At 31.5% G+C, this 11,964-nt stretch overlaps 1 protein-coding gene across 1 annotated transcript; it reads right to left on the bottom strand.

Annotated features, from left to right (window-relative positions):
• Positions 1-7,348: 7,348 nt before the first annotated feature.
• On the bottom strand, positions 7,349-11,902 carry LOC108692458. Its single transcript, XM_018200706.1, has 12 exons — positions 11,799-11,902; positions 10,900-11,723; positions 10,613-10,731; positions 10,261-10,535; positions 10,012-10,177; positions 9,738-9,918; positions 9,300-9,658; positions 8,967-9,123; positions 8,651-8,779; positions 8,197-8,314; positions 7,855-8,009; positions 7,349-7,702 (listed from the first exon to the last, which is right to left on the bottom strand). The coding sequence occupies exons 2-12, from the start codon at positions 11,550-11,552 to the stop codon at positions 7,573-7,575; spliced, it is 2,442 nt and encodes an 813-aa protein (XP_018056195.1). The 5' UTR covers positions 11,553-11,723; positions 11,799-11,902; the 3' UTR covers positions 7,349-7,572.
• Positions 11,903-11,964: the final 62 nt, after the last annotated feature.

The raw sequence follows: 11,964 nt of genomic DNA, 5'->3' as shown, positions 1-11,964 counted from the left end.
ACTTATAAATATCCTGTCTTTATTCTTCATTAGACAAAGATAGAAGTGCTAAAAGCATTCAAATCGAGCGCAATTCCAATTTCTTATACACTCATCAACTGAACAGTTGTAACACTTTTTCTGATAGTATTTTACATGAAAAAAGTTTCGGAATGCAACCTGTTACGAGTGATTGATTTTTATGGATCTAACTATTTAGATTTAACCATCTTTACGTAAGACAGTTCCAAAATCCATGAAAAAAAAACTACAACCTTTTAGTTTATGAGTGTATATATAATAAACAAAATGTTAACAATATCAGTTTACTAGTAGATTCGATTAGAATATAATATTGCAACAAATTGATATCAACTGTTTATGTTTGCACTAAACTCATCATATTTTACAAAGGCCATCACACATTAACGGCTACCGCAGACAAAATTCCGTAACAGGCGTAAATTTAAGCCGATGAACCAAACAGGATATTATTTTAGATCTACGTAATCTAACGGAAATAGAAATAATAATAAACTTATTCCCCAGATAGTCAAATAAGGGCAATATGTTACCATTTTGCTGTCACATATTCCGTATTAATTTCACCAAATTAAAGCCAAAGTGAACAAATTGTTGTTCTGATGTCACGTAAAGTCTTCTTTAGAATTCAGCAAACTGCTGGCAAGTCATCATGCGTTGTCATCATGCGTGCATGGCGTGCCGTCAGTTTGTTGTCAACGTGACGAGTTTATTATTTCTCAATGTATACTCTTACAATTTCGTAAACTCATGAAATCTATTTGCCCTCCTGATGTTAACTCAGTTCACATTAGATTCCAATAACAGCAAATTAAAAACAAGTTGAAAACAATACAATGCATCAATTTGTTTCACATGCTAAACTTCACTTGATTATCTGGATCATAAGGCAAATTTCAACCGGATGCTATTAGACCGGAATCAAACTATGCATTGAAGATTAAGATTAAAGATTAAAGATTGAAATGACACATTTCACCAATGACAAAGAAATTTTGACTCCTTTTATTCTGCTTGGTCAACCATCAATCTTTTAATCTTTAATCTCATTCTTCAATGCGTAGTCTAATTCCAACCTTACGGAATTTTGTCTACAGTAATTCCAGAGACTTTGACTGGTTCGTAATCATTATTTTTATCGAATCGAAACTGATAATCGAATCGAAATATTATGCAAGTCCGATAATCGGACTGAAAAAGTTTTTCGGTTCGAGTTTTTTAACTTCTTCGGTACAATCGTCGAGTCGACTTATAAATATCCTGTCTTTATTCTTCATTAGACAAAGATAGAAATGCTAAAAGCATTCAAATCGAGCGCAATTCCAATTTCTTATACACTCATCAACTGAACAGTTGTAACACTTTTTCTGACAGTATTTTACATGAAAAAAGTTTCGGAATGCAACCTGTTACGAGTGATTGATTTTTATGGATCTAACTATTTAGATTTAACCATCTTTACGTAAGACAGTTCCAAAATCCATGAAAAAAAAACTACAACCTTTTAGTTTATGAGTGTATATATAATAAACAAAATGTTAACAATATCAGTCGATTACTTAGAAGTCTTAAAAAGCAATATTACAGTCCACGGAGTGTTACTTTCTTATTTCCTTGCTTGATTATAATAATTTACGTAAGATTAATAAGTTATTTTATAGAAAATTATCAACAAGCTGTAAACAATTAAAACGACAGTTGAAACGCTGCTAATTGTTGACATTGACGTAGAAGACAAAAGTGCAAAAAAAGAAAGAAATGATTACAGTGTTTACACATCTCTCATTCCAGATTTCTTTTAAAAAATGTTCCTTTCATAAACGTGAATTTTTATATGCAATTTATGCTTATTGTATTACCTTTTTCTATAATAATCATACACTCGTACTTACGTAATTAAAAAAAAAACTGAAATCTAAATGATTACGATTATCGTTATCGATAAAAGAGCTGCTTGGATTTCGAACTTTTCCGAGTCTGAACTGAAAAAGAGCGAAAAAGACCGAAACTGTTATTGATAAAACAATTGGAATCGGAACCAAAACCGAAAATTGAATATAGTCCGACCGTGTCCGATCGTAACCGGTTCGAAATTTCATTTCGATCTAAGTCCCTGGATAGTCCTAAATGACATATAAATTGCATAATAGCATAAAATCGCTGAACTAATGAACATCTTATGTAAATCAATATAGTTTTTATGTTAAATGTTTATCCAATGGCCTTATGCTATGCAGCTTATGTCATTTTGTGTGTGATCGCTTTCAAGTCTATTGAGATAATCTAACAATAGACTACAGTTAATATGCAATCTTCTATTAACAGATTTTGATGTATTTCTCTGTTAATATTTTGTTGATAAAATTAACGTTTTGCACTGTTTTTGATAAATTTTACTTGGAAATTTTGCTTTGGATTTCTACATTTTTTTTTAAGCTAACTTAATAAGAATATAAGTTTCTACAAAAGTATATTTATCAAATATTAATAGATATTATGATAAACAATTCATATTACAGAATATTTTTCAATTATATTACATAAACTGCTAGTGTCGGAGATTCGAAAACAATCGTGGATAATGAATTTGTTTTTGGACGGATTATAGCTCAGTTATATCTATCTGAATCTATCAGATCATTTAATGTCATTCGCATCATTCATTATAATTATAATTAAATGAATAAAAAAATAAACACACATGTTCTTATCTTCAATATTACGTTATCATAAAATTCCGAAAATTTTTATGCAGAGTTTCGACATGAAATTCAATCAATATATTATAAATATAAAAATATAAAAATAAATTATTGTCCCATGTGCATTTATCATTACAAAAATTGTATTTAATAATTTGATTCATAATTCATTTATATGTAATATATATGTATCAAGAATACGATATACAAATAGCATTGGAGACGCAGAAAGAATTAAAGGGAATAAAAAAGTCTTATATCATTTTAGGATGTTTGCTATAATTTTCGATTTTAAAAAACCCTTTGAGTCGATGACCTTATTTACACCGAGCACTTAATACGCGTACTAATCAGTAACTTTCTATTAAATTATTTTAATTTCGGCGATGCGTGTAAATGTATACATGATATGACTTTAATTAATCATTTAGATGTGTATTGTATCAGCTTAGTACACCATTCTTTAAATGTATTATCAAAATTAAAGCCTCATTTACAATAGTCACACGGTTAACCAATGGCTTAGTTTCCACCGAGGGTTTAATCCGGATCAGAATATAAGAACCAATTAACTACTGTCGAGCATTCCCCTGTCGTTCGACTGTAGTTCTTACATTCCGGATTAAATCCTTGGTATCACAAGTATCGTTTTACCTTTATCACTATCTGAAGGATAGAAGGATAGAACGTTTATGTCGACTTATCAAATGGAAAGCACCCAATAGGTGTTTTAAGCCTTAAGCCATAAGAAATTGACCAACAGTCGAATGCGAAGAATAATTGATTGTAATTCGTTCATTTCTTGTGGGTTAAGTCTTAAAAATCTATTGTAGATCCGGGATGCGGTCCACTTAACGTTACAAATACTTCGAAGCTTTTGATTGACTAATCGGAAGAAAGAATTTTACTAATTAACCAATCAAAAAATGCTTCGAAGTATTTAGCATCAAATGGACTGTAGCCCTGAGCTAACAAGTAAAACCATGATGGAAGGCATAACATGGTATGCAACAGGATTGGACTGCGAATTTAGAGCTGCGAATAGTTTCTTACATATAGTACGTATAATACATATGTATAATATGTATATATCGTATAACACTGTCATATGTTATATATGTAATACGTATAACGTATAATATTATACGGTATAAAAACGGTATAATATATAATACATTATGTTTAATAATGTACCAACTCTGGTATGCAGTTGGATGATGTCTCTCTAAATCTCCACCGTTTCTTTCTATGGATGTCGTCGAATGTCGCATAAGAGACAAAGGCTACTAACTGTGAAACACGAAATATAGAGCGGTATTCAGTCTGTTTTATTTTAAAACTGACTTAAATAATGTCTAATAAAATGCTAATAAGTCTTAATATGCTAATAATAATGCTAATAATGTCTTAAGTACAGTCTTAAGATGTCATAAGTCAATCCGAGAATTGTATTAGCATTTATTTTAAAATAAAAACAGACTATGAATACACCGCCTCATGTTTCACAGTTGGTAATTTTGTCTCCTAGGCCTAGTCTACAATCAGTCGAGAGACGTTGTCGCACCGTAAGAAATTGAATCACAGTTGAATATGAAAAAAACAATCGACCATGATTGGTTAATTTCTTACGGCACGACATACGACATCTCCCGACTGATTGTAAACTAGACCTTACGCGACATTCGGCAACATTCATAGAAAGAGACGGTGGAGATTTAGAGAGAGACACTATCCAACTGCACACACCATGTTATCCCTTTCATCATAAGTAAAACATAACGATGTTCGACATACGCTTTGCGAAACACTCTAATTAATTACGTCATTTATAATCATTAACATACTTAATTATGTTAAAACGTATTTAGTCGCGTTAAATAACATAATTTATAACGATAAAAAAATATATAAGAAAAATTTCAGTTAAAATAACACTTTCAGATAGTGTAAGCGCGATGAAATACATAAGGTATGCTAGGCAGCAATCATCCTTTGCCTCGTCGTGCGCCGCTGCCATTGAGACGCGATGAGCCGTACCATGAATATGAGCGATTCGATTCAGAAATTTTATAAATCAAAAATGAAGCGAATATTCTAAAATATAGTGCAAGACACTCTTTTATCCCCTTTGACTCATTCTACGCTCCCAATACGGCTCATATCTCATTTCTGGAACACGTATTTATGTGTATATCATAGTAAATACGAGGGTATGCTCTTACGCATGGTAATGCCAGACAATCAATGAAAATTGTAGTTTGACTATGTCATTATCACAGTATATACAGTAGCGCTTTCCTGATTTTATGTTGGCCAAAAGTGCGTATGAAATAAATAAGTTTCCCCGTCTTATTTTTTCTCTCTCTCTCTCTCTCTCTCTCTCTCTCTCTCTTTCTCTATTTAAATGAGCATTTCAATGTCCACTTAAACATTTGTATTATATGTATTGTCCATTTGGTGAAATGTTGTGTGAAAAACCTCGAGAAAGTGATCTAATTTGTGAAAAAGTGAATAAAAGTAACATAGCAAACCGAGCAAGAAAAATTTTTTTTTATTTACTGTATTTTGAACTTATTTTTTGGACATATATAAATTTCTTTTATATCAGCTTTCTTATAATATTTTCATAGATATATAATATTTCTTTATACAAATGTATATTTTTAAGTTAATTTAATATTTTTCCTAATTTTTCTATATTTTTTTATTTTTCAATATATTTACAATTTATTTTTATTAATTTTCATAAAGTTTAAATTATTGCAATAGTAGGTATCTGCGTCGCATGCTAATAATATTCTCTAATATTCTCCAATATATTCCTACAATAGCATTTACTTTTTTCACACGTTACTTACTTCAATGAATTCGTTTTGCGAGAAATTTTGACAGAATGAAAAAAGGATGAAAAGAGAAAGAAGTTTAAGTGGTAACCATGACAACTGCTAGATAACTTACTTATTTTATGCATGCGCACTCTACATTAACATCAAAGGTGCCGACAGAGTTATTATTGTATATACTGTGTCATTATTAAAATTCAAACGGTTAAAAATGAAGTAAATCATAATAGCGTGCCTCAATGCATTAAACAGTGCGATTTCGAATTACACATAAAATGATGTATCATTTGTTTTTGTTGTTCAATGAAGAATAAAAAAAGATAAAGTGATACCTGCACTTCACTGCACAAGCAGTCATTGCAGCCAAAACTTTAATTTAAACAATAACTAACTGTTTTTGTAAGAGAACATGCAGAATTTTCATAATGTTTAGCTATCACTCACGCAATACCAATTTCAAACGTGATAGCTATCATGGCAATCATATTTTAGTTGGCCAAAGTGCTCCGAACATAACCGAGATTGCACGAATGTGACGTGTAGACAGGCTACTACGCAGAGGCCTTTTAAACTCGTCCATCTGATGAGCATACCCTTGTATTTGTATATATGTATGTATGTGTGTATGTACGCGCGCGCGCGCGTGTATGTGTATGTGTGTGTGTGTACAGGGTGTCTCAAAATAATCACCAAATATTTCATGGGCAGATAGAGCGAATAGACTGAGTCGAAAAGTCCTCTACTCTATTTTGCAATTTTCATAATAGTTAATAAGATATTAATTACTAAAAATTATCGAAAATTTATTTTCAATAATTTTTTATTCAAATACTATCAACTTTACAGAAAAACTGCAAGAGAGATAAAAATTGTTTATTTTCTTCTTATAGAATTCTAAGAATTTTTTTAGAATTTTTTCAGAATTTTTTAATATTATTATTTTCTCATGATAAAATAAGAAAATGCAGTACTAAAAAGTTGATAAAAAATTCTGAAAAAATTTTTAGAGCTCTGAGAAGAAAATAAATAATAAAGAAAATAAACAGTAAATAAATAATAAAGAAAATAAACAGATTGCTCTTCGTTCTGATGAATTTTGCAATCCACTTCATCACGGAAGAAACGCATAAGCTTTATAAAATAAATAATTTTTGTTTCTTGCAGTTTTTTTGTAATGATAGCATTTGATAGTATTTGAATACAAAATTATTGAAGACCAATTTTCGATAATTTTTAGTAATTAATATCTTATTAATTATTGCGAAAATTATAAAATGTTAGAGAACTTTTCCGACTCAGTTTCTATCTGTCCATATTTGGCGATTATTTTGAGATATCCTTATATATAAGGTGTCTCCGATCTATGGGATCACCTCTCGTGAACAGATAGAACGGATTGAACTGTCGAAAATTTACGGGAACTATCTAATAGCCATGCATTAAGCGCCATAACTCAATTGGAGAACTTATTAAGCATTCCTCGCATAACAAGTAATCGCGACAGATGGATATACTTGGCAATAGTCCGCGGATACATACTTATTTAGTGATCCTTAGAAATTAATATCTCCTAAAGTATTGCGAAAATTGCAAAATGGTAGAAAATTTTTCGACTCAATTTAGTTCGCTCTATCTGCTCATGAGAGGCGATCTCATAGGTCAGTGATCTCAGTATGGTGACAGTTAGCTAATTATATCACCTAAAGTTCGTGAGTTCAAATGTTGGCATTGGATTTTGCACTATACTGTGGAACAAAATGTCAATCTAATAAATGTGCAAACTTTAAGCGACATGATTAGCTACCTTTAAATACGTATAATTCAAAAACTATTATAATTCCAACATTAAACTTTTCATCTCAAAATGACTTCAGGAATCTGCCATTAGCAGATGGTATGGTAGGTTTGAGATATCCTAAATATCTTTAGTAGTACTTACATTTATAATGGACGGCTTAAAAAAAGGTAATTGCTAATACAGCAATTGTAGCACTAGCTACTTTGTCTCATAAAATATTAAAAATGTTTTCAACTCTTCTTTGAATTAGAAAGAATATCATCAATACTGATAATAATAGTATCCAATTTACTTGAATTGACGAAGCACCAGCTAATCGACACTTGAACATATCATATCTAAAATAACATCTATAGATCATATACAATAATAATAATCATTATAAAATTTATAAATCATTTATTACGCAATTATTAATAGATAATTTTAAGACAAACATGTATTTTCTGTACAATTACAAAGAGAAAAAAATGTAAAAAAATGAATTTACCTTGTTTCTTTATCATTAACGATATTATTAAATTCAGCTTCCACTAATTGTCCATCATAATATGTAATTAAATCCTCAAATGGATATTCAAAACCTTGTTTGCATTCACATTTGTATCCACCTGTTTCAAATCCTCTTCCAAGGATCGGTACGCACTATGGAAATTAAGTGTTTAAAACTTATTATTAATAAAATTAATAAAATTATTAAAATTATTAACGTAAGTAATATTATACTAGTTTGATGAAAGTGCTTTGAAATTATGAAATATAAAAATTCAATATTTTACATTTATATAATATAGACATTATTATTCAATAAAATAGAATGATGCCTGCTTACATATGATGTTTTTCTATCGCACTTGTGTGTATCCTTGAATGCATTTGGTTTGTAAAATTTATCATCGCATTGGTTTATATCTAATTGAAGCATATCCATAGTAACAGCTACGATACCCCTGTAAGTATCTTACTATTAAATGTGATCTTTCTCGTTTCTTCCCTTTTTATTACAAAACTGGTTCTGTGTCTCTACAGTGTCTCTCATATTAAATTTCTTTGATACATGCGCACAAACATATACAGATATACACATATCCACATGCCTACATGTGTTTGCATGCATGCATATATGCATACATACGTTCCATTACGTACATATGTACACAACATACATACAAACATACATACAAACATACATACAAACATACATACAAACATACATACAAACATACAAAAATACACAGTGCACTCCTTCCTATTATGTGTGATTACATTCCGATGAGAACACTTACTTGAATTCCAGTTTCACTTTCAAGCTGTCCCAGCCGAAAAATGGGGATGCATAAGTAATTACCCACTTATTCGTACCGTTACAATCGAAGTACGGAGTTGTCCAATGTCCATGGTCTAGATTTGCTGCCCTACACAGACAGCCCATTCGCCGCATTCCCATACATTAGAATAAATTGTACTTTAGAGATTGGATTCCCCCCAAGCTTTCGGGAACGTAATCCTTTTATACTTTAATACCCCACTGCTTTATCACTTTGGAGCACATTGACAAAATACAATCTCGAATTTTGCACTAACAAATGACATTTTTTTTACCTGTAATGATTTGGATAATGCTCGTACTTTTTCAGGTGCTCTCCTGTTTCATTAAATCGAATCTTTATCTTCATATAGTATTTCTCCAATTGATCAAAATTTGTTGCCCAACGTTGCTTCAATGCTTGAAAATAACTCTTTTTCGTGTATACTTCATCTGTAAATAAATTATTTTATTTTAAAACAATATTATAAAGAGCATACAGTACTACGCAAGATGTTGGCAGTGAACAATAATAATTTATTAAAAGTACAAAGAACAATAAAAAATATAGACGTTTCGGTCTTAATTAGTCCATTTTCTTCATTAATCATCATCTTATTTTAGTTTACCTGTTTTATTGAGTCTAGCTAAATCTTCGAGTTTAAAGTTGCGTGTATTTAACTGTGTCTTGTAAGCGTATGGGGCAAAGAATGTTCTATTGGTAAATTTATTACGATCCCAGAAAGTGCCAGCTGTCCATATCTTTGTATCGCCAAGCACCAAGGCTAATGTCTCCCCTATCATTTGATCTTCTGTTAGCGGTCTGTCGGCTACTCTCTTGCCAGAGTAAACTTCCAAGGGATCTGATACTTGTAGAAACGCACTGATAAAGTTTGCCAATCTGATCGCCATTTTCGCTTCATTTTCGAAAAACTCTTCTGCACCAAAACTAATGTCTCCACGTAACATTAACTCTGGTAACGTTTTACTGAAATCAATTTGAAAATTGCGCTAATTCGAATATCTTAATAATAGGAAATGTACAATGTGTTAACAGGATAACATACTTCTTGCAAGTGTCCTTGTTCATACCCAAAATGAATTTAAGAGCTTGGTCGATGTTCAACTTTGTATCCTGTAATGAAGATGAACCAGTTGAATAATTCTTATAATGATGATATTGCTCGAGATATTTTTCTCTGAGATATGGTTTTGCTTTCTCCCATTGTACTGGCATTTTATGAACCCCTGCAGAATAAAATTCTTGTTAAAAAAATTCTTGTGTTTGGCAATACTGTGATTAAGTTAAAAAAAATAAAATCAAATCAAATTAATGCATACAGCCGATTCGCGAACAATCGAAACCATTATAGTATTGTTCTTGTGTGGCTCTCTCCACTATTTCACCGAGATAAGGTCGTCGTACGACGGTCGGTAATCTATAACCTGGTTTACATCTACATTGATATCCACCTCTTCTAAAACCCCAACCATGTATCGGTTCACACTGTAGATTGGATAATACATATGTATGTATTAGTTAATCGTTCATTAATAAATTTAATAGGATTTAAATATATATATATATACCTCTGTAGTGTCAGTCTTGCACCTTGCGGTATTAGCAAATCTATTGTCACCACTGTTTCCTTTACCCTTAGGACATTGGTTTATATCTATTCTGTCAAAATCCATTTCCATCACTGAAACAGCAGTATATATTGGATATTCAATATGCCTAAAACCAGTGTGCCGTGGATAGATATCTGCTACAGGTGATACCGCAGCTACAAGCCATCGATTTGATCGGCCACAATCAAAATAAGGTCTAGTCCATTGTACAGGTCCAGGATATTCATCAGCAGCTGCATAATAAAATTAAATGATGAAAATAAATACAAACTTGACATTCTAAAGTAGCTTTCTGTAGTTCTTTCATTACCAGGTGGACCATGGAAGTTAAATGTTTCATTTGTATTGTTAGCATAACGAATTTCAATGTGATACGTCGTTTTGGTATCATGTCTTTTACCTACATTATCTGGTAACCATTTTTTGTACCTATAAATAAATAAATTCAAGTAGAATATATGATTCTATATCCATCAATTAATAAAATTTATTTTAAATATAAAAGTTTATAGACAATTATATATATTATAAAAGGAATTAGTTTTGCTAGATAATTTTTTTTTAATACAATAGTTTTCACTGTTCACTTTCACATACCATTCGTTTATACGATAAAAATCAGTAGTGTAATCATCACTGAGTCTGGTATTAGGAAATGATCCTAAATCCTGTACAGTGAATGTGTTTCTAGTAGATATTCTTTCCAAATGTATAGGATCATTGAAGTCATCTGCCCTGAAAGTTCGTGGTGCAAATCTGGGAAAAGTTTTATTGAAGAAACCTCTATAGGAAGGCGAATAAGACATATTAGGTGAGAAATAGATAGCTGAAGCATTGATGTATGGATTAGCAGAAACATCTGCTACTGTGGACAAGAAATAGTACATCATGCCAGGATCATAAGTATCATTGATCGCTGGTCGGATGAAGCGTGATTGCAGAATGTAACTCCAGAAAAAGCTCCTGCTGAGTGCCATGTTATGAAGATGTAACAGAGCTGTACGATTCGGAAATATTGGATTGATGTTGATGTCCTTTATGTCAGGCAAATGCGATACCGAGTCATCCGGCAAATACAAATCGCCGAGGTGCTGTATTTGACAATTATCTTCATTCACCTTATCCATCTGCATACGGATTTCATCGAAGGAATCGCGAGCTTGCCACTCATATTGACCGACAACGCCCAACAAGCAGTAGAACCAGAAAGCGATTATGATTGGCGTCATTGTTTGAAGAATGGTAATCATTTTCGAAAAGTGCGTATTTTTTCTCTCTCTCTCAATTCGAATTACAATATCACTGTTGAATGTTTTTGAACACTTTAGCGTAGGCCATATATTTTCGTTTTCCCGCTTTCACTGTATTTCTTCCATTTCTTTTGAGTACTTATTAATTCGTGTAAATAAATCTTACGTTTCCTTAGATTAGAAAGATTCTTTTATTATATGAGCAGACTTTCAATACGTTGATAACTGATTTTTGAGTCTTCTTACCTTGTATAATCCCACAATCGTACGAAGATCCGAAGCATTCAGAGTAAACACGCCCAGTCGAGTGCGACGCGTTTCATGACTTTCCACAACACAATTCCTTTGATTGTGACGTCATCTAGAATTGAATCATATAATTTTTTTTCTAGAACGGAAATGTGAAAAATGA

The sequence above is a fragment of the Atta colombica genome, unplaced genomic scaffold (assembly GCF_001594045.1).
Source record: "Atta colombica isolate Treedump-2 unplaced genomic scaffold, Acol1.0 scaffold72, whole genome shotgun sequence".
Lineage (NCBI taxonomy): Eukaryota > Metazoa > Arthropoda > Insecta > Hymenoptera > Formicidae > Atta > Atta colombica.
This window is presented reverse-complemented; position numbering and strand designations above follow the sequence as displayed.